The 23,579-nt window shown below is 37.1% G+C and overlaps 1 protein-coding gene across 7 annotated transcripts in view; it reads left to right on the forward strand.

The window, feature by feature from the left end:
• MBTD1 (mbt domain containing 1) overlaps positions 1 to 23,579 on the forward strand; it is a 35,609-nt gene that overhangs the window by 4,255 nt on the left and 7,775 nt on the right. For 3 of the 7 annotated variants that reach the window (XR_014616617.1, XM_084218248.1, XM_084218243.1), the window contains 14 exons: positions 3,409 to 3,610; positions 4,731 to 4,870; positions 5,444 to 5,558; positions 5,647 to 5,732; positions 11,232 to 11,349; positions 12,006 to 12,140; positions 12,589 to 12,677; positions 13,978 to 14,212; positions 15,423 to 15,478; positions 15,828 to 15,932; positions 16,736 to 16,889; positions 19,326 to 19,408; positions 19,718 to 19,952; positions 20,548 to 20,625. Coding sequence is in view for 6 of the 7 variants with exons in the window: in XM_084218243.1 (XP_084074369.1) it covers positions 3,409 to 3,610; positions 4,731 to 4,870; positions 5,444 to 5,558; positions 5,647 to 5,732; positions 11,232 to 11,349; positions 12,006 to 12,140; positions 12,589 to 12,677; positions 13,978 to 14,212; positions 15,423 to 15,478; positions 15,828 to 15,932; positions 16,736 to 16,889; positions 19,326 to 19,408; positions 19,718 to 19,952; positions 20,548 to 20,625 (1,831 nt within the window). In the remaining variant the exon portion in view is untranslated. The remainder of the gene's footprint in view (positions 1 to 3,408; positions 3,611 to 4,730; positions 4,871 to 5,443; positions 5,559 to 5,646; positions 5,733 to 11,231; positions 11,350 to 12,005; positions 12,141 to 12,588; positions 12,678 to 13,977; positions 14,213 to 15,422; positions 15,479 to 15,827; positions 15,933 to 16,735; positions 16,890 to 19,325; positions 19,409 to 19,717; positions 19,953 to 20,547; positions 20,626 to 23,579) is intronic. The other 4 variants (XM_084218245.1, XM_084218244.1, XM_084218246.1 and 1 more) reach the window with 4 other exon arrangements.

Here is a 23,579-nt window from a genome sequence, read left to right on the forward strand (position 1 = left end):
GAGATGGTTGAGAGCTTCTGGAAAAAGACTGAGGCCCTAGAAAATCAGAAAGGGGGAAATTTTGTACTTAATTTTCAAAAGAAAAAGGTGGAACCAATTAGCAAGGACTCAGCAGAAATTGCAAACTGCTGCTGTACCAAAGCCACTGCTTTATCTTGGTTATAATTCTGTGTGAGGTATACATTGTCCTTTTTGTAAGGATGTGTCTTTCACCTTTGAATTCAAGCAGTGCTCCTACTTTTTTCACTTCCAGATATTAGAGCTCTTTTTCTTCATCTGAATTCTCCAGGAAGGATTATCAAAGCTTCCTCATGTTCACTTTGTTCCTACATGGGTTTGTTCACTTTGTTCCTACATGGCTTTGTTTCAACATGGGTTAAAAAGAACCTCTGTGGTGTTTATTATCAAAAAATTCCAGCATAGGTATTTGTATATCATCTTCCCTAATTTTCACTTACTTTTGTGTACAAAGTATTTTGTTGGGTTTTTTTCCTGCAAACTCTGCCTTTTTGAAATCTCAAAAACCATTTTGAGTAGTTTCCCCAATTGCAATCCAGGTAATAACTACAAATTAACATTAAGAATGCCCTGCATAAATTATCTGGCAAAAGCTGGGATACAAATGTTTTATAAAAACTACAGTATTATTTTAAAGTAATAAGCAAAACTACTGATTTGAATTGTAGATTTGATATTCAATAATTTTGAATTGGAACAGTTTGGCTGAATATTAAGTAAATGGAAAGATGATACATGAGGTTTGTTTTGATAGTGTAGTTATACTCAAAAACTTGATGATTGCTACTTTTGAAGTTATATAAAATTGAAGAATGATTTTCTCCTTATTGAGCGAACGACTTTCCATTTACAAAGAGAAGCTGTTTTCCTTCCCATCTGTGGATATTTTGGCAGAGAGCTTAGCAGTAATATTGAGGTTCTAAATGGAAGTGATGCAAAAGAACAACAAAAAGAGCCAGGTGCACTGTTGCGGTAATCACCTTGCCCTGTGCTTCAGCTTCTGGTCTTTCACCTTGCCCCCAGCTTCCCAATTCTTCTTCCACCTCCCTTGGCAGTGGGAGCAGAGCTGGCATGGGGAATTGGTGGGACTGGGAATGGGCTGCACTTCAATTCCTTCTGAGCAGCATCAGCATTTCAGACCACTGAGCAAAGTTACCACCCTATAGGTCCAGGGCTCTCCATTCTGGAGTGGGAAGGGGATATTTTAAGACAGGCTTGTACTGCAGCCTCCATAAGAGGGCTGAAGCCATAGAATCACACCTTGGTATGGGATGAGGCCCTAATCTCTTAGTGAAATCAGACCAGCTGTCTTAAAGATAAGGGAACGAAGAGGGAGATCCTTCCCTGGGCTTTGAAACACCACAAGTATCTGTTCATAAAACCTTCTAAGCATCATAGTGCTCTGGTAATCCTGCTGGGAATGGTTCATATAGAATCACAATTTATATCTTAGCAGAGATGGTGGTAAAGAGAACATAAATAGTGTGAGATGTTAAGGAGTTCCTGAAGTCTTGAGGAAGATGACTAGTTTTCATCATCTGCTCTGAAAATTCCTGGCAATGTTGGCAGGACACTGTATCCATGGCAACATTGTGCTCATTTTCTGCCTTAAGCTGCACACATGTCCACACACAAACAAGTCACTGCATGCATGTTGGTGGCAGATGGGACAGGTGACACTGCTGCCAGTACCGGTCAGGGCCAGGCTTTGTCTGCCGTGGCTCACTGTTTCCTCTAACAATCTCATGGGCTGGTTTCAGTGCCTTGAGAAAGTTGTCGGTTTATGCCCTATCCTAAATTTGATTTGGTTTAATACAATCTTTAATTTTTTTTTTTTTTGGCTGGGGTGTATATTCATAATTAACATTACACTGACTTGGTTGTTTTGTTTCAGAACTACTGTGAGTGGGTTTAAAGTGTTTGCCTTATTGCATAACCTTTTGTGCTTACTGAGTTTTTGGAGAATATTTTTTTTTATTAATTGCATTCTAGGATTGGGTCAGTGTGAAAATCAGTTTTCCCTTGTGCTGATTAGGAAATTCTTACATAATAGGATTTAATTAGATTGCAAAGTAGACTATATTATAATAAAGGCATAGCATGGCAGAAAAAGGCTTGAATGAGATCTCACAATAAAGATGTTCAGACATATGCTCTAGGAAAGGGATTTGGGGAATTGTGGCAAAATCTTGAAGCTATGAATCCAAATGTAATTTAAGAAGGAAAAGCCTGATCACATTACTTTTCTGTCTACTTTTAAATAAAATTCGCTCTTGGAAAAGGAAGTTGAGCCAAAGGCTTTTTAAATTTTTCTTATTTTCTTGTCTGTGCTTTACTCCCCTAATTTGTGCTTTTATTGTAGAATTTCTTCTTTTTTTTTTTTTCTTTATTTCCTCTTAAACTTAGTAGATACTAAGATTATGGAAATAATATGAAACCATAAATTTTTTTTTAGCCTAATGAGGGCAGCTCACACAGGAATAGCCTTGTTTCAATGGAGCTGTGTAAGATATTAATAAGTGAAAATTGTCACTGTATCAAAATGCATGTGGTGGATGTGCCTCAGAAAAAGTACATCAGTTAATCTCTTGCTTCCTTACTGTCTTTGCTGGAAATTGCTTAACTGTCATGCCTTCCACAAAATTGTGTGGTTTTATCCTACTTCAGATTTTTTTATTATAGAAAAACTATTATGTAACAAGTTTTTTGTATATGACAGTGGCAAATTAGTCACCTTTCTCTCTTTCAGCATTTGTACAGGCCCTATTGCCATAGTAACTGAGCTCTTCATAATTGTTAATGTATTAATCCTCTGAACAGCCCTGTGAGCTGGAGAGGTGTTCCTGCTTTGCATGGGAGTCATAGGGGAGCTGAGTGATTTATGGATAACCTCACAAGCCAATAAGAGCAGAGAGCCTCTCATGCCTTTTGCTGTGGTATAAGTGCCCTCTTGATTGAACTGTCATTTCTCTGCCCAGCTTTCTCAAATGAATGAATTTTAGTGGAATTGGCTGCAGCCATCTGGAATGTGCTCATCTGCATATAAGAATCAGTGTGGCTGTCATGTTCAGCTCATCAGACTTAATGAACTCTAAAGATACCAAGGAAATTAAATGTATGGATGCCTCCTGTGTATTTTCAGTGGACCATGAGATAGATTTTTTTCTTTCTGTATATCACAACACCAAAAATTGGCCAGTTTTGATTATACCAATGCTCACGCAATTGGCAATACATGGCTCATGTCTGTGCTGATACAGCAGGGCCTTAGAATATCTACATTTGAAGACTGAGCAGTGCAACTTTTTAAGCTTGACTTTGAAATCTTTTCATTCAGAACATTCTGCTATTCTTTGGTTTTTTTGTTGTTTGGTTATTTTTAATTTTTAGACAGAACATAGTTCGCGAGTGGAAAGGAAGCACCGAGACTCGTTCGGGATGTTTGACGGTTATGATAGTTGTAGTGAGGACACCAGCAGCAGCTCCAGTTCAGATGAAAGTGAGGAGGAGGTTGCTCCTTTGCCATCCAGTCTCCCAATTATCAAGAACAATGGGCAAGTTTATACTTATCCAGATGGCAAATCTGGCATGGGTAAGTATGTGCTGTGTGAGTGCAAGGAGTTGGATATTGATGGATTTTAGCATGTGCTGGGTTGTGACGGTCCCATCCCAAATATTGGTCCCAACTGAAAAGGGACCAAAGCAGCTAAAGGGTTGGGGTGGGTTGGTTTTGAGAAGGGGAATTGTTTGTGTTGTGCTAAACTGAAATAAGGGAGGGTTTGAATCCTGCTGACAGGGAAGAAATAATACGGGAACATCTGCCCTCCTGACAAATGTGTTGTGTTTGCACATGTGTCTGTGTGTTCGCACGTGCATTGGTTTTATTCTTGGAGCTTTGAGTGCCATGTCAGTGTGTTCTGCCTATGCCAGGGCATACCTTTTCTCTGCCCTTTGTTACACATACAATACATTTAAATATTTCTTCCTATATTAGGAAAATTTCATTACTGCTACTGTATAAAACCTGTTAGTGTATACCTGTTCACTCCTCACTAGCTGTGAGCTGGAGGATACTAGGAAAATAAATTGAAAGGGAAGATTTCTTTTGTTATCAGGGAAAAATCCTGTTGATTAGTGTAGAGCTCTCTCTGGGCAGAATTTGGGTGTTGTCTCACTTGTATTAGTTGGTCTTGGAGTCTTACTCATCATGAAATACACTGTGGGTGATGCTGTCCATCTCTGAAACATGATTCTAGCCAGAAGAAAACTGGTGGGCTGGGGTAATTGGGATACGCTAATTTATGAATCAAACACTAAATCTGATTTTATTTCAGGTTGGAAGTATTCTATGTTTAGAGGAAACCAAGATTGGCAAGCCCAGATTCAAAGCAGATGCTTCCTTGAGAACAGTGAAAAAAATCAGCTTGAGCTGATTTAGCTGGGTCATTCACTTGCACCGGAGATGAAATTAATAGGGAGCAGAAAGAGGCACTGTTTCACCAGTGAACTTGAGGTTCTTGCTGTTTCACTGATATCAGTAGTGGTGTTTTAAATTTTTTTTCCTGTGCAATTTTCTTTGGGGCAAAGCCCTCAGAAACTGTTTGATGGTACCACCTCCAGGACCTTCATTCTGTCCTCTACATGCTGAATTTTTTTTGCAATTTTAACTACACTCTTAATATTTTGAGGTTTTTTTTCTTTCTTCTGATTAGCTACGTGTGAGATGTGTGGGATGGTTGGTGTCCGGGATGCTTTTTACTCTAAAACCAAGCGCTTCTGCAGTGTGTCGTGCTCCAGAAGCTATTCCTCCAACTCCAAGAAGGCCAGCATTCTGGCCAGGCTTCAGGTAGCGGTACAGACACCGTTTTCTTTACATCGTTTCTGTCGTCTGTGGTGGTGAAATTGGGGGTTTGTACAGATGGCTGCATGTTTTGAGATCACTTTCTTGGGTTTGAGGGTTTTCTTTATAGAGTTGCAAAATAGGTATATGTCCATTGACTTAAAATATTAATGAAGTAATCATCGAGGCATGTTTGTAGTATTCAAGAAAAGATAGGAAAATGTCAAGGAATACCATTTTACCCTGTCTCAAATTCATTGCAACAAATGCCAAGAAATTGCATTGCTATAAGTTAGATTAAAAGTTCTTCCTTTTGACCTGCTTTTAAGAGATATCTTTTTTTCAGGTAAACAACAGTGAATCTATAGTGCTGTTCAAGTTGGGATAGTAGTACAAAAGTCATCTTTTGGACACTCCTTACTACTGGTTTTTAAATTTATTTTATAATACATGTGTGATACTTAGTCTCTGTGTACTTCTGATTTTAGTTTAAATCTGTTAAAAATAGCTGCACACCTGTGGAAACTTCCTGACAGGAATTTGGAAAGATGTTATTTACTTGGGTTGTGTTTTGGTTTTTTTTAGGGTAAACCTCCAACAAAGAAGGCTAAAGTTCTACAAAAACAGCCCTTAGTGGCTAAATTAGCAGCATATGCCCAGTACCAAGCAACTTTACAAAACCAGGCAAAGACAAAAGCAGGTAACAGCATATAAACAGAGCAGAAACAAGAACACTGAAAGATTTGTGCCTCATGAGCAGCTTCCTAACTGAAATAACTTTCCCTTAGCAGCTGTCCCTGTGGAAGGTTTCAGCTGGGGTAACTACATCAATAGTAATAGCTTTACAGCAGCTCCTGTTACCTGCTTTAAACATGTGAGTATTTCTCAGTTTGTGCTTTCCTTCTCTGTGTGTGTATAAGTGAGTCCGTGGAAGTTCTTGAATACATTTTTTCAAAACGTTAATATCCAAATATTTTTCATGATGTGAGTATGTCTACTTTTTAGATCATTTATCTGTCCTTTAAAATCATTCTGAACACCATCAATTACTTTCATCATAGATACACTCTCATAAACAAAAAGTAAGGCTCTTAGATACTTGGGAATTTGTTTTCTTATGTTTAAGTCACAAAATCATCCCATGAACTGCAGAGTAACAAACCAGCCAAGTCAAGCTGTACTGAAAACAGGTACCAAAGGCCTTTTAGATTAAGTCAGGCTTGTTCCATTGTGTTGGACTGATCTTTTTGTTACCTATTTAGATTTGGGGTTTTCTTTCTTTATTTTTAGTCAGATTCTCCCTGTCAATCATGCTGCCAGGTAGTGTAGTATGGGGGAAAATTAAGGCTGTTTAGAAATCTGAAATTTAAATAGTTGGTTTTCTTTGTTTTATAGTTTCAAGTTTCAGACAAAAAGACATTCTTTAATGACTGAGGAAATTGGGGGTTGGGGAAAATATTTAGGGCCATCTGTCTTTAATGAGTTTGTAAAATTCTAGACATGAGACATTAGACTGACAATTAAATATTGTCAGTATTTTCTGTCTCTAAAGTAAAACCTTTGACAAAAAAGTGTTTTCTCAGCATATTTTTTAATTTGAGATGTTGAAGTGGACTGTATTACATAATTTTTGTCTTGCTCTAAATTATGTGCTGAAAGTTGTAATCAAAACAAACATTTTTCTTCATGGAAGTTGTCCATGAGAGAGAAGAGAAATATTTTCTCTTCAGCACAAGAATTCCTGCTGAGCCCTCTCAGGTCATAAACCAGTGGGAGTTGAGGGCTCCTGGCAGTTGGCAGTCTGTGAATAGTACCCTTTATGCTCAGAGGCCTCAGCTACTGCCCAGAACAGAGCCTTGTGCTAGGAGAACTTTGGGAATTTGTATCAAATTCTGCATGCTTGAGTCAGCATGTTTGCACTTTGCTTTCACAGCTATGTACATGTAATAAGTGATTTCATAGTCGAGATCAAAAAGTATCGTTTGATAACATGGACTGTGCTATTGGATCTACGAATGTCTCAGGGTGTGTGGCATCCTGTATTAGAGACAGCTACAGTCATCAGATCACTTGTAAATTATGCTCTAACATTACATTTTATTAAAAGCAGTTGTATCTCCCTTTCTCACTGCTTCATTCATTTAACTGCACAGTGCCCCAGTAATGTGAACCAAGATGACACTCATGGTCACACTGTGCCTCAAAAATTTTCACAAGATAATGGCAACAGTGCTGCCGAGTAGCCTGAAAGTTGTTTCTTTTCTGTCCTCATTTTCCTTTTTCATACAAGTAAAATGCAAATCCTGCTGTTTTCTTTGGAGATTTCTACTTCTTTGGTGGATATGAGTTAGTGTTATAAGGGTATGATTTGCATTTAACTTTACTGTAATTATTTCTTTGAAAAGTACATTATTTAAACCAGTCAGAATCTGAAAAACACATCAGTACTCTTTTGTTAGGTTCTTCTCTTTGTCCTGCTCTCCATTGGTAATTAAACAGTATTCTTTTTGACTTTCTGGAAAGATTATTGCTATTTTCTGTATGCTGTATTGCTTTGATTTGTAAATGTTTGTTTGTATTAGTTGCTGTTTGTTTACCATCCATATTATGGATTTCATACACCTGTATGTGTGTGATCGAATATATAAAGCTTATTCTGTTCAAGATCAAAGTTTTGAGCTGACAGTAAAATCATGACATATCTACCCTTAAATTTGTTATTCAGTAAAATATATTGAATTTACTGGTTATACTGGGTATATCTGTATGGATATTTGATAGGAACATTAAGATCAATATTAAAGAAAATTTAGAGGAATTATGATTTGTAAGATTTGGCTTTTTTTTAATAACCTGGCATACTTCAGTCTGATGTAGATTTCACACATCAGTTTTTCTGGTTTTGTTTTTTTCCTGGGAAGTTATTTCTTCTTCAATTTAAAACAACAACATTTTAGAATTGAAGTATCTAAATCTTGGTAAGTTCTTTCTCTTTATGATAAGAATTAATTTCAAAGTATTTTGATGTGCTTTTTGTGCTTCCATGTTACGTTTATTCCAGACTTGAGTGTTGAGTAACACTAGTGAAATTCAGTAGCAATAGAGTGGCTATGCCCTTGATTTCAGCATTCAGTAAACTGAAGTAGGGAACTGCTTTGGTTTATGTCCTACAGGAAGCCCATGACAATGACAAAATAAAAAAAAAAAAAGAGGCTGCACGGTGCACAAATGGGAATTCTGGCAAATTGCATTAATCAGGCACACAGCAATAGCTGCTGCAAGGAGAAAAAACTCAATTTGATGTTTTCAGTATTGAGTTATAGTTTAGTCACATACAGTGAGCTCATTGCTGACCTGCATTCCCCTTTTTATCCTCTAAACACTTTTTACTCTTTTCTATAGTTGCTTTTATTAGTTCAAACCATTCCTACCAGTGAAAGCAAATTACAGTGGTTTGAGTTATTTCTCAGTACTACTTACTGGACAATTTTATGCACAATTAAGAGCAGTTGTTTCTTTTCACTCTGTTGCTAATGAGAGGCACGTTTCCTGAAGTTCTTTCTTCCACCTGAATTTTATTCTGAACTGAAATATTTTCATTCTCTTGATTTCATCTGTTTTTAAACTATATCCAGTCATTTAAGGGAGCATTTCCAGGATGCTACACTGGGTGGCAGTGTTCTGCTTTGAAGGTTTTTGTTTAAACCCTTTCGCATGTTTTCTACTCTGGCATTACCTGTTGTTGGGGCACTGCTCACACACGAAGTTTCAGCATTCCATACTATTCAGGAGTTAGTAACGTCACCATGGTACTGATGGAATTGGTAGCATCGCCATCAGGATTTGCCATTAAAATCCTGATTTAATTTAAAGTCCGGAGTCATGGCAGTGTTGATGCCATCCAAAACCTCTAGAAGCCACTTATTTAAGCCATGTGAGCTCTTTATTCAGGTGCGTATGTGGAAAACTTGGCCTTTAGGTGCTCCTGTCAAACAGGCCCTTCCTGACTGCACCTTACCTTGCAGAGAAGGCCCTTGGTGCTCACAGATAGACCCCTCCCAGGTCATGTCCCGGAGCAGGAAGCCAGGAACCAGCTCTTCCTTGTTTGAGAGTGATGTGACGTGGATCTCTTCATCAGGAGTCTGAAAGGTAAATTTGTTCTTACCTGTAAATGATGGTTCTGCTAGTTCACACTATGCCAATCCAGACTGCAGTCACTTTTCAGTCAGCATATAAGTAAGACTTAACACTTCCCTAGTGCATTTTGAGTTTTTAAAAGCACTCTTCAAACATTGATTGATTGAGATGAGACAGACGAGAGATGAAGTAAGATGGCTGTCACAGCCCTGGTTTATCCAGGTCTTCCTGCTTCAAGAATATCCCTAATAAGTGAAGGAGACTAAGATAGTGCAGTGTAGCAGGTGTGCTGTAAACCATCCCTGACATTTCAGCAATGATGCTGTACAGGATGGCTTCCTTCTTGAAAGGGTGAGCCATATGGATTGGTGTAGGAGAACTAGCAGAACCAATGTTTTCACAGACAAGGACAAATTTAACTTTCTGCTATTTCCGTCTATACCAATCCACGCTCTGGAATTGAAATTTCCATTTTAAGTTGATGTCAGGAGAAGTGTTTTGATATACTGTTCTCTCTGAATCAACTGAATAGATGAGCAGGCAATAAAATGTACTTCAGTTCAGTGCAACTGGATTATGAAATTAGTCAGCACTGTTATTTTGGATTGTTTGGCCTCATCTGTATCTCTATATGACCAACAAGATTTGCTAAAATATGCAATTTGAAAAGTTTATTTCCCCAATTCAATTCAAAAACCTACACATGTCAATTTAGAGAGGGCAGTGATCACAGGATGGGACTTAAGTTGTATCTGCGTATTTTGTGTGTGAAAATAAGCCATCGTCTTTTCAGTTGGATTTTTCTCTGGCTGCCAGTTGGCAGAAGAGAGCTCTGTGGTCTAGACTGCTGTAGATGGGATATAGCAGAACACGAAGAGACCAGGCTTCAAGAATAGAAACTGGCATACTTACATTTCCTTTAAGAGTTGAAACTAGTTTTAACTTTTGTATAACCTCAAGTCAACTAGTGAATAAACTAGTTTCCTTTTTTTAAGATAAATTCAGTTTCTAGTGCTTCTAATGACAATTGCTGATTGCCAGCAAAATGCCAATATTGCAGTTCTCAGTTATTCGGGATTAATCCAGATTTCTTCACTTGTAGCTTCTGTGCAGTTGGAGGCTATTCCCACTGAGTGGTTCAGTTCTCTGGGTTCGCAAAGAGCTTTGTGAATGAGACACAGTGCAGAGCCACAGGATCCCTCCTTCAGTTGTCCCAGTGATAGCTGGGTAATTTCTAAACTGATAAGAATTTATCTTTCTCAGAATTGATATGACGGATGTTATAAAACACCCAAAATATTAATATCTCTCTCCTGGGTAGTCTCAAGTTTATTGCAGACTGAGAAATTTTCTAGCCTGTTACCAATATAACTTCGGTTGAGTTACTGTTAAGAATTTAGGTTCTTCAGCACTGTGCATTTCTGGTATCTACAATTCCATCTTTGACTGATATTTCATTATGCTCTGTTCAACAAAATTTTCTTCTGGAGGTAGCAAACTAAATGTGATTTCTATCACCAGCTTCTGCAAACCCTTATGAGTTCATCAGGCAGATATTCCTTCTTGTTCCTAACATATTCCTCACATGGGACAGTGTGAGGGATCTTGCTGTGCCTTTCCTTCTGATGTTCATTAAAAAGTTGCCACTCAGAGCCTTCTGTTCTTTTTGTCTGCTCCATGGAGTGATCGCTTGCAGGTGATGTGAAAGCCTGTTCCTCTGAGAGGATGTGAGCCAGTGGATGATAAACCCTACCATAATAAATCATCAGAATAGAATAAAGAAATAAATTTTAGGCATTCTTCCAGCAGCATGCCTGACTTGCAGAATTTAAGGGTTTTGATGTCTGTGCTACAGGTACCATGATTTTCTTGCAAGTAGAATTGCATAGTGATTTCCATCATTCTTACTAATATCAGTAGTTTCTTCCTAACAGAAACATCATAAAATAAAACTGACCTTTAGGAATATACAATTTGTGCTTAACTGCTGTTTAAACTTAGAGTGCTATAGGTTTTTTTCAGTAAATACACAGGAATAATTGGATACACATATGGTATTGCACATAGTTGTCAAAACAAAAGTAGGTTCTCATAGAGACAGTGGTTTCTAACCATAAGTTTGTTATATGTATATTCAATGTTTTGTCTTTTTAAGTTGCTTGTAGAGCACTGAGATAACAAAAAGTTAATATTTTCACATGGTAAGCTGATGACATTTTAACCCCAACCCTGACAGGCACCAATGGGGACTTGCTGGGGTGATATTGCAGAAGGAGTGCGAGTGGAGGTTCCAAACACTGACTGCAGCCTACCTACCAAAGTCTTCTGGATAGCTGGAATTATAAAATTAGCAGGTAAATGTGTTTTAGTTGAAATTAAAATAATCTAAAGAACTATGTGAAGAGATCAAGTACTTTAGTCACTGATCATCTGGTGAGAGTAATGCTGACACTGGTCAGGCTGGCAGAGCTGTGTCTGTAGGTTATACTTTGTAGTGCTGTCACTGTTCTACACTGGCTGCTGTGGTGCTTGAGAATGTCTATCCTTGGTTTGGTTTTTTTTTGTTTTTTTTTTTTTTTGTAATATTGCCTTACAGTGTGATAAGAGTAATGCGGAGCTGAAAGGAGACATGGTATAAGAGCTGTCAAGAAGCCTCATTATATGAATCACTGGTAAAAAGTTAGAAATTCAAGATTGCAGATCTAAGATATGAAAAAGCAGATACTGTGCGTAATTAATTTTGTCCTCTTTTGTGCAACTTCTAAAGGTTTATAGTTCAAGAATTTTAATCTTATTTAAATTGACTTACATGATAATACATGCACATTTATCAAAGTAATTGATTCTGTGCATTAATAGCATTTGGAAATGTGTCAACAAAAACCAACTTGCTATTAAAAATTACATTTAGAAAACCAAAATAATGTACATTATGATTGGTCAAGAAATATTCATACATATTTTATAATCTTGTTTCATTCTTGTATTTTTTTTAAATGCTTTCTTTCAGGCTACAATGCTCTGCTGAGATATGAAGGATTTGAAAATGATTCAAGTCTTGACTTCTGGTGCAACATTTGTGGGTCTGACATCCACCCAGTTGGTTGGTGTGCAACCAGTGGGAAGCCCTTAGTTCCTCCTCGCAGTATGTAAATAGTAGTCTTACTGACTGAATTCAAAGTCTATTTATTAAACTAAATTTGCTCATGATCCGGATAGCAAAATATTCTTTTACCATAATAACTTTTTCAACAGTTATGAATTAATAATTTTAACTTTTGACTGATGCTATGTTTCTTGGAGTAGCCCATCTGATGTGACTCAAAGCTTTTAAGATTGGGGTGGCAGCAGTTTGCTAATCAGTTATGGGAATATGATTTTATTTATATTTTGTTATTAAGTTGATTATCCTGGCCTATAAACTTAATCCTGGGTAGCACTCATTCTCTAAAGAGGATTTTTGTCATTATTGTCATCTAGGCCTTTTAATAGTCATCTGAGATTTCTTCTTTACATATTCCAGACTCTAATATTGTCTCTAATGGGCACAATTAAAAATCAGTGGCTTATTTCTTCCCCTTCATTTGCAACAGCCATCCAACACAAATACACAAACTGGAAAGCTTTTCTAGTGAAACGACTTACTGGTGCCAAAACACTTCCTCCTGACTTTTCTCAGAAGGTAAGGCTGATCCAGTATCAGTGATGTTCTGTAAAGAAAACTGCAGCACAGTGTGAAGAACTGAAATATTTTACAGTGGCACATTAGCTCCTCTTGCAGTGAAGGAGGTACAGTAGTTTCTTCCCTTAGATACGGTTTTCCTTGGAGTTCCTTCTCCTGTTATGTCCATACTTGTCAGTATGTATTTGGTAACCTTTGCTCTAGAAAGAATAGCTGTCTGTAAAAACTAGTTGATCTATTTTAATTTTAAAATACCCCATTTAAAAAATCCATAGAAAACCCAGAAGTGCTCATGAGTTACCATGTGATATTTAAGAAAAATGAAAACTGATTTTTCTTATTCAGGAATTATTTGTTTCATGCACTATTTCAAGAATCTGAACAGAATATGTTAATATAGCATGAATGTAGATGGAATGAAGATCATACTTTTTAAATCTTATTTAAAGATTTTTTTTCCTGCTCTGGACTAGGTTTCTTTCTGTCTTAGTCATGTCTTCAGGCGTGGCAGCTGCTGTATAGTGTGCGGGAAGTTTACTTGCCAATATTGTGCGATGATGGTGTATATAGTTCTTAGTAGAAATAACCACAACAAGTCATTGTTTTACACTGCATGTAATGTTTTAAAACCAACCAAAATGCCTTTCTGCTGTTGTTAATTTTTATTTTAAAATTGGCTCAGTTGGAAGCCAAATTAAATTGGCAAGATCTCAGTCCTTTGGAGAGGTGGTAATGAAAATGGCAAGTGACAGATGCTGATTTTTAAATACAGTCTGTTTTCACAGGGCAGATTAACATCTGTTTCCTTTCTTTTGTGTATTTTGAAGAAGTACTTTTGTAAATGGCCAGCTTTAATTATGTTGAAGGATTGTTTTCCATGCCTTAAAACGAAGCATTTTAATCCTGTTTTTAAAATGCTGTATTTGAGTGGATGACAAAGCAAGAACAAAAAATCTTGAACTTTTTCTTGGTTAAGTTGTTTCTCAAGGTAACTTCACCCATTGTTAACAACTGAACAAACTTTCATTATGTCAATGGAAAATTCCTTTAATTTAGGCAAGAATTGTATCTCATCTTAGGGGATGACCTTGCAACAATTAAGGCATTGTAACATCTGTTCTTAGTTTTTTGAAATATTTTGTTACAATGAAATCGAAGACAAATAATTTGTGTCATTTCTCCTGTTTGATTAACACGTACTTCAATTAAATTACAAGCGTGTCAATACTGTGCTTTAAAAGACAGGAAATGGAAAACCAGAGCATATTCTTACAGAATGTATGTTTTATGTTGTTTCAAGGTGTCTGAGAGTATGCAGTACCCGTTCAAAACTTCCATGAGGGTAGAAGTAGTGGACAAGACGCACCTCTGCCGAACAAGGGTGGCCGTGGTGGATAGTGTTGTTGGGGGCCGTCTGAGGTTGGTGTATGAAGAGAGTGAGGACAAAACTGATGACTTCTGGTGCCATATGTACAGCCCACTCATTCATCATATTGGCTGGTCTCGAAGTATAGGACACAGGTTCAAAAGATCTGGTAAGTTTGGTTTGGGTTAGAGGTGTTTTGTAGGCAGTGTTGGCTGGGAGCTGTCTGGCTTTAGCAGTTCTGTTGCATTATACAATTAATCAAACTACCTTGAATAATGGTACTTGAGAATGTTATGTAACGTGGCCTGGGGTTTTACCAATTTTACAACACTCAGGAATTTCAGTTAAAATTACAATTAACATATTATACATCAGTGGAAAAGCCAGAATAACCTTTAGGTTGATTTGTAATGTTTAGAAGATTCAATGATAAACAGAGGCCAGCAAACTGTAGGTAGAAAAACCTTTAAACTGCACAATTCAAGCATGATAAACTTCACTTTTCATGCTGATACCTGGAATTACAGCCCTACTCCGCAAACTCCTAGTTTCTTCACATCTAACTCCTTCTTTCCACAATGTAACGTGGACACATATCCTAGTAGAAACAGAATTTCTATTTACTGGCAAGTTTAAGGACCATCTAATATTTTATATTGCAGTATTTACATTCTTTAGAGGGCATTATGGAATGGGCTGGGAAGGTGAAGTGACAGTGTGGTAGAAGGGACACAGCCTTTGCTACCTAAAATAGAAAAGCAATTGTAATTTGAAATAGTTAAGGCTTCTAAACAAACAAAAAGTCTGGAATTTTTATTATTTCTCTGTTTGTTTGAGCTGGTATCACTTGTCAGAGACAGAATTTCTGTAAAGCATTCCACAAGGCTTCCCTTCAGGGAAAGGCCTTCAGTTTTCCTAATGCTTCAACTTTCTCTGAAACCATTTATAAACAGATAGAGACACACACACATATATGTATGTATTTAAAGGGATTATATGTAATTATATAAAAATATATATAAATGTAATTTTCTGTCATAGTATAGTGCAAAGTAGTTTAAACATGCCCATTTTTTGCAAAAGCTTCAATGTAATACTTTCATCAATTTTGTGACATAATCAAATGGTCTTGTAAATACTAGATATTGGGTTTTTTCTATAAATTATGTTTGTTTTATAGAGGCAGCTCAGATTGAAGTCAGCAAGGAAAATGGATGGATTATGTCCTCCTGATTTTTGTGGTAGTGTTACTAATAAACTATGGGCCTCCCAACACCAGTGACTGTGTGGTATTGGTTAATATATTCAGAAAAACATATTGTGTGCTCTGTGAACAAAACTTCTGAACAATATTATAGTAGTATTATTATTCCTTGTAGATATTACAAAGAAACAGGATGGACATTTTGATGCACCCCCACACTTATTTATGAAGGTGAGTTGAGTAGCTAGAACACTCTTTGCAGATCTGATTGAGGACCTTCAGTTCCTGTTGTGTGTAAACCAGACCTGAAACTCTATTTACATCCTGGCCCAGCACAAGTGCTTCTGCTTGTGTTATCCAGTCTGATCTTCTGTTCCTGTTGTGTGTAAACCAGACCTGAAACTCTGTTTACATCCTGGCCCAGCACAAGTGTTTCTGCTTGTTTTATCCAATCTGACCTCCTTGATAAGCAGAGGTGGTAAAACAGATATATCAGTCTGTTGCTTTGGCAGTGTGGTGGTATGTTTTGTTCCAGGCTCATTAAATTCTTTGTTTCTGCTGCTGTTCTGTGATTCCTTAGGTAAAAGAGGTTGATGCAGCTGGAGAGTGGTTTAAAGAAGGAATGAAATTGGAAGCTATAGACCCCCTAAACCTTTCAGCAATATGTGTGGCAACTATCAGAAAGGTAAGAAAGCAAATGTGCATTTTGAGGAGCCAAAGAGGAATCCTTTTCCCCTAATCTTTATTTAGGCTTGAAACAAGAAGCTCAAATCCAAAATTAGGAGAGTTCATTGGCACAGTGAATGGGGTATGTCTGTCAGTTGTTTATATACAACCACTACGAAAATGTGCTCATGTAAATTTGACTTTAAGCTCTGGAAATTCAGCCTTACCTTTAATTAGAGTGTATTTGTGAGAGGAATTTTCAGGAAAATATTCTGCTAATTATACCAAGTGTTTTGCAACTGTTCAAAACCAGACCTCGTCTTGCTGACTTGCAGAAATCTATGAAGATGTTTTAAGGCTGTCCTCCTTTCTTAGTTTGATTGAAAGGGAGCCAATCCATGTGAAATCTGTTTTAAAAGAGAAAATGTAAAAAGCAGCTTAGCTGAATTGTTTAACTTTTCCAGTGAGGAGAATTGTTATGATTTTGAGTAATGGTGTACTGAATATCCTTGCAAGTTGAAGAATAGACTGAGTTATAAAGATTTAGAAATAGAGCTGTTGTTCAGAAGAAAAATAAACTAGAGATCAGAAAAATAAATGTTCATCTCATAACTTTGCAGTTATCAAAAGTACATGTAACAGCTGTATTCACAGTCCTAGAGACAGATATGATTTGGAGGGTTTTTGTTAATTGAATGTCCTTTTAAGTGTGCTTCCATTATTATTGAATTGCTTTCACTCTTGAAACATGGCATGCTTTATTTCTAGCTTTCTCATCCAGCTGAAGGTGTTTAATGTGAAATTTTGTTTCTCTTTACCAAGGTGTTAGCAGATGGATATCTTATGATTGGGATTGATGGCTCAGAAGCAGCAGATGGGTCTGATTGGTTTTGTTACCATGCTACTTCCCCTTCTATTTTCCCTGTTGGTTTCTGTGAAATTAACATGATTGAACTAACTCCACCCAGAGGTACAGGTAGCATTCTGACACCTTTTATTGTTAATACTGCTCAGTGATACTGTATGTGCCATATACTTTGTTTCTTATCTCAGTCTACAAAGTTCAGGTCACTTCTTAGGACTTTCTCAAGTCTGAAACAAATACAACAACTTTACTTTTAAGTAATCTAAACCAGAGGTCACCAGTTTTTCATTTAGAAAAAGTTAGATTGATTATTGGCTGAAATAATTTGGATTTGCTGTCAGAAATTGAGGATTCCACTAAGTCAGTGGAAAGTGGGGGAGCCACTAAAATGGCTCTTCAGAAAGTGTCACTGGTTGGTATGCCCTGCCCACCAAAACAATTAATGAACACTGTAAAGAATCTCAGGCTAATTCACAACTACACCAGTCAAATTTTGGAAGGCTATGCACAAACTTGAGCTGTAGGACTGTACAGTAAATAAGCCCCTCTGTGAGGAAAAGCTGTCTGTTCACAAGCACATGTGCCTACAGAAGACTTTGCCTCCCTTTTCCCATTTTTTGCCTTGGTCTGGTACATTTTAAAACGATTATAGCTGTGTAACAGCTGACAGATGACAATGATTTTCTATGGCTTTTTCCTTCCATTCTCATTCTTGCAGACTTCTACTTGTATTTAATGAATTATTTTTCTAGGTAATAACTACAGTTTAATGCAACATGAAGAAAGTAATTTCATACCGTTTTTGTTGTGGTACAGTGACAGCTCTGTCACACTAGAGTGTGTGGAAAGTGCAGTTATACAGATTTCTTTTTTTTTTTCAGTCAGCTCATTTAGTGAGTTTATTACCTAGAAATTCATGGGCACCAGCGTTGCTCAAAAATCTGAGGTGCAGAGACTCTTGCAATAGAAGTTTTTATGGGAGAAAATGCTTGTATATCAATACATATCAATCAGTTTAGAAATGCATATATGAAACTGATAAGACAGAATAGGAGAAAAACTTGCCTTTAGGTTTCACTCTTGAAACAGCACTTTCAAAATGTGGATTTTGTTGTTAGCACATTTTTGATACTTCTTGTATCATGGCAACCTAATTCTTTACCTCCATCTACATTTTCCCTTTTATTGCAGTTTTTCCTAAGTCCTGTATCATCAGTGAGAGGTGATTTATAAATCACATGTTCAATAATCTAAAAGTTATTTGGAAGAGGAATTACTAGCAGTAAAATACAGAGCATAATGAGCATTAGCAGTTAATAGGTCCAAAGTGATCAAAGCTCCTTAGCTCCAGTGAGGAGGGCACTTTGCTTTCCAAATTATGGGTTGGAAAATGGACAGCTTCTTAATTCTGCTTGGTCTGACAAGGCCCATGTGCACATTTCCTTTGTGTGATGAACTTGAGTACAAATATATTGGTGTAGCAGAGGAATGTTACATTGAGAAGAAAAACATTAATATGCAGAACTGATAGAGTATTGCCATTATTAATTAACTCTCCAGCTGCCTCTAGTCATGGATAGATTTTGTTGCCACTGTGAGCACTCTTATACAAGAGTTTCATTTAGTGTTGTGGATAACTTCAGTTGCTGTGAAATCATTGGACTTTGCAAAGCTTATTCCTCCCAAACTTCTTCATCCCATGCTGAAATCAGTAAAGGATGAAGATGCTTAGGCATTTTGAGAGATGGGATTGAATTTTTGACTGTGGATACTGAGAGTGGCAGCCCTCTACCCCCCCAGAGGTGAGATGCAGACCTCTCTGTAGCTCCCACGCTATGCCCACTGCACTGCAGATTTTCAGGATGTCTCTCACTGCAGACTGATGTAGAGAAATCCTCCAGGGTATTGTTCCTTCAGCTAGAATTAGAGAATTATTAGTTTAAGCAGTTGTTAAAATTCCTCAAAGGAAAAGATATTCCTGTGTTTTATGCATATTCAGTAGCAGCTACATATCTTTTTTAGAGATTATTTTCTTCCCTTTATAATAGCTTTTAAAAAATCCTCTAATTTTCCATATTACATATTACTGCTATTTTTACCCTTATTAAATGTTTAAAATATCCATGTTTGTTCTTGCTATTCTGTTCCTGACAATTTAAGTGTTTCAGTAGTGGAGCTATTTCCCCACAGGAAAGAAACTGGATGGTCTCAATTCCGTATCTGTTCTGGGTCATTTGTGTAGGGCATTTGTTGAGATAAGAATCTGCACGGACAAAAAACTTTCCGTTTAAGTGATTAATCTTAACTGGAATGATATCTTTTACATTACCCAGTGCTTCATTCTTCTTGTTAGTTGCAAATGGGCAATGTTCTAGGTGTCTTTTTGTCCCTTAGATCAAAGCTCAGAGAGTGGAAGTTTCTGCTACTGATGTTTGACTTTTGTTGGTTTTTTTTAGTTGTAACACACTCCCAATGTGCTATTTTTGCTGTTGTTCTTACACTTGAAGTTTGCAGTTGATGTATGAAAATGTTGTTTAAAATTCACAGGTTATGCAAAACTCCCTTTTAAATGGTTTGACTACCTCAGGGAAACTGACTCAATAGCTGCACCAGTAAAGCTCTTCAATAAGGTAATGAAATTATACGTGTTTGTACTGGAATTAGCATTTTCTTTACGTTATTGCATAGTGCATGGGATGGACCCATTTGTTAAATACAGTTTTGAAAAGCTAAAACTTTTAGAGATAAGAACCATTTGAGTAAACAAAGTTTGGTATCTCTGAAATGTTAAACAGATGCAGAGGTACAGGAAACTTCATCAATGATACTTGGGTTTTTTTTCTCTATTAAGTGGATTGAAATCCCTGTTTCAGCATTGCGCTTAAACTGTCTTGATGAACATGTCTGTTTACTGATATTTGCTTTCTTTGCTTCCCCAGGAAGTTCCAAATCATGGGTTTCATGTTGGCATGAAACTGGAGGCAGTAGATCTGATGGAGCCTCGCCTGGTGTGTGTGGCCACAGTGACGCGCATTATTCACAGGCTTCTGAGGATACACTTCGATGGATGGGAAGATGAATATGATCAGTGGGTGGATTGTGAGTCCCCAGATCTGTATCCTGTGGGTTGGTGTCAGCTCACTGGATACCAGCTCCAGCCTCCAGCACCGCAGTGTGAGTCCTGCTTTGTCAGTAATGAAAATTAATTTAATGGGGGCTCATTTTACTAACCTTTTCCAGTTAGGTCCCCAGGCATAACAAAAATAGAAAAAAACTCTTGCTAATGCCTGGAAGTTCTAATTAACAGTTCTAATCTTTCCCACTTTGATTTCTAAAGTACTTTGGAGTGTCTTTTACTATTTTTCAATGCCAGAAGATGCTGATTTGATGCCAGGAGAAAGCCTCTAGTCAGTTCTGGAGGAGCTCGCTGAGAATTTATATTGCTTTAAGACTGCCAGTGTATCTGTTCCACCTCCTGAATTTGGTGGAACTCTGCCTGTGCAGAAGCTGCTTGTAATTTATTACATCACAACTTGTCCTGTCAGATCAAGTGATAGTAACTGATGAAATGCATTTCAAAAACTGTTTTTTAATAAGGGGGTAATGAGCGAGTTCTTGTTAAGTAGTTTAATGCAAATTGATTTTCCACATTAAATTTCTTTGTTCAGTCACTAAGAAAAATTCTTTAACTGTGTAGCACCTTTGACACATTTTAAAGTTGTTTTTCTTTTTTTAATAAACATAAATTTTGAATTCTTCATTTCTGCAGCATCAAGAGATAGCCAGTCAAGTTCGTCCAAACAGAAGAAAAAAGCTAAATCACAACAGTACAAAGGACATAAGAAAAGTGGGTGACAAAATAGTGTTTGCGCTTTACCTGATGTGTTAAAGTTTGTGGTCTCTACCTAAGTCTGTTCTATTTGGAAATGTTTGTGTCTAAACAGGTGTTATGCTTAAAGGTGCAGTATGCCACAAAAAGAACTTTTTCATTGAGAATAACCATTTTTTATAACTCGTGATAGGGTAGATGTTGCTAATAATAATAATAATAGTAATAATAATAATCTATTAATTGTAGATGGACAATGGTTAAAATATTTTTGTGTTCTGACGTAATTTCAGTTAAATAATATATTGGCTGTGTACTGTATTGGTAGTTGTGCTGCCTTGTGCAAAATACTCAGATATCAACACACTTTTCCCTCTGCTCTCTGTAACACAGGTGAAGGAATAAGAGTCAAGTCACTGGGATCAGAAAGAATGAGGTGTAGAAAATTTAAATTATCATCCAACTGGCTTCACTTTGAAACAAAAAAGCCTACTTATTTGCCAGATTTTTTTTGGTTTAGGCATCTATGTAAATTAAGCTTTTGTATTATTACTTTGAGAAACAAACAGCATTGCTGTATGTGGCTGTTCTTGTCACAGCAAAACACAGTAATGACATTTTTAAAAATCTGCAGTGTTCAGGTACTTTCCACAGTAATTGGTTCCCTTGGAATCATGTTGTCAAAATATAAAATTAGCTTTCTTAATTTAATCTTGTTTCCAGAGTATATTGTTGTTGTATCAAACTAATGTGAAGAATTAAAACCTTGTCTTCCTGGTGAGTTTGTGAATGGATCTATTAAGGCAAATTGGAACCTTCTTCCCCAGTCATTGAGTATAGAACCTATGCTGTGTTGATCTTTGGGGAGGAAAAGAAGTTGGCTGATGAGTGCCACAGATAGAACAGGTGTCTCAGAAGTTCTTAGAACTTCATGTTAAGTGCCTCAAACAATGCACTGGATTTCCTTTTTGATGTTGGAGGAAATAAACAGTAAAATCGAGATCCTTTTCAGAATTTTGCGGCAGTATTTTTAAAATAAAATTCAGGTACTGGAAAACTCCCAATTTGAGAATATCCAGGGAAAGCTGTGAGTGCTGTTGCTTTAAGCTAAGGAAATATGGCTTTATGGTTAATTACCTTTGTGTAACACCTGGTTTTGGCTAATTCTGCACTGTCTGAGCAGATTTTGTTTAGCAAGCTGTTCTAGACCATCATACTTCTTACCTTATCCCTTTCCTACTACCTCTGCTACCTGTCTTAAAGTAAGTGTGACCCAAACCTGGAAAATTAATCTTACTTAGTGCCATAGGAAGCTTTAGTCTAGCTTTAGAAAATTTAGTCTAGGGAAGTTTGTTCTTCACTTCTCCCTAACCTAAGGTAAATGTTGCCTGTGGAAGCAAAGAAAATTTCTGATTGTGCTCAGGACTGTTGGGTCAATACTAAGAAATCCTCTTAATCACCAGAAGATGAGAGACCAATGTCATGAACAGTTAGAGCCAGCTACCTCCTATATGGGTTTATTTCGAAATGGGTTATGGTAACGGAAGTGCTGAGTCATGGGAAATAACACTAAAAATGTCTTCTGAAGCTTTTTCTTGTTCAGGACTTGTAAATAAAATAGAAAGTTATTTTGTAAAGGATTTCAGTCACCAAACCATATAATGTAGCCATGATGTTTTTATGGTACCATTTAAAGTCACCACAGATGATTAACAAAAAACTGTGTCTTAAATTAGGTTAGTTTTAGCAGGGCAGGGTTATTTCCACACATTTTTCTCATGTGCTCACAACACAGCCCAGGATGTCATGGATGTCATTGAGCCATTTTGCTGTGTGTAACGATGCAGATTTCTGCTGCAGTGTCCCCTCCTTCCTGGGGACACTGGGAGTGCACATGTTCACTGAGAAGCAGAACTGATTGCATCATAAACACTTGGGCAATGCTTTTGGGGATACTTGAGTACCTCCCCCAGTTCCCTTTCTGATAGTGTTTGTTTCAGTGAGTATGGTTTTGTGCTGGGTTCCTGGTGCTCCAAAGACTGTGCAGGTGACTTCTTGAAAGGTAACGTGCTAGCATGCCGGGACAATTAATTAATAATGACGAGTGTGCTATTTGCTGGTATTGTCTGCTTCCTCTTGGGTGTGTATATCAGAATAAGGTTACTGAAATGATAATCTGACCAATATTTTCAAGGTTGGAATTCTTTAGACACCATTCTGCCTCATTAATCTCTCTATAAGGCTATCCTGAAATTGTCTTACAAGAATATTTAAGCAGGGTGGTATCTTTAGAATATGCATAATCAGTTACCTTTTCAGGGCTGGGCTTTTATTTGTCTGTCTGACAGGATAGTGCTGATAGGACTGAGCAGCCAGTTTTGATGTAGCTGAAAGCATTGATTTGTGTTACAGATCTTGTACCCTCAATACAGATCTTGTACTTCAGAGAACATGCCTTGAACACAGAATAGGAGCATCTTAGTGATAAAGGAAAAACATGGTAATTTGTGTGGGAAGTGTTTTAATAACACTTTTTCATTAATGCAGTGTTTAATAATTCGAGGTCATTTAGAAGTTTTTTTGCTACACAGTAAATTAGTTATTTGTGTTTATAGGTACAAGGGGAAATACCATTATAAGGGAAATAAGAGCATGTATTTTTAGAGGTGATAAACTTTGGAGAGAATTATTTCCCCAGAAGCATCCTTCTGTCTCTTAGGCTGAAACACTGAACAATTGCAGCCTGAAACTGAGCCAGATATCTTGGGTGTCCAGGCAGAGGAATGTGTGTGACTGTGCAGTGTAGCTGCAGCTGAAGTAATTCACAGCATTTGTATTTCATTGATAGAGCATGCAATAAGTGGGTCATTGTATTAAGCAATGCCCTTGAAGTCATACCCGTTGCCTGTAGAATTCAGGGACTAAAATGTGGCTGTTGAGAGCAATAATTAAAAGGTGCCATTGTACAGGTC

Source organism: Fringilla coelebs, assembly GCF_963513975.1.
Source record: "Fringilla coelebs genome assembly, chromosome: 19".
In the NCBI taxonomy this organism is placed as follows: Eukaryota; Metazoa; Chordata; class Aves; order Passeriformes; family Fringillidae; genus Fringilla; species Fringilla coelebs.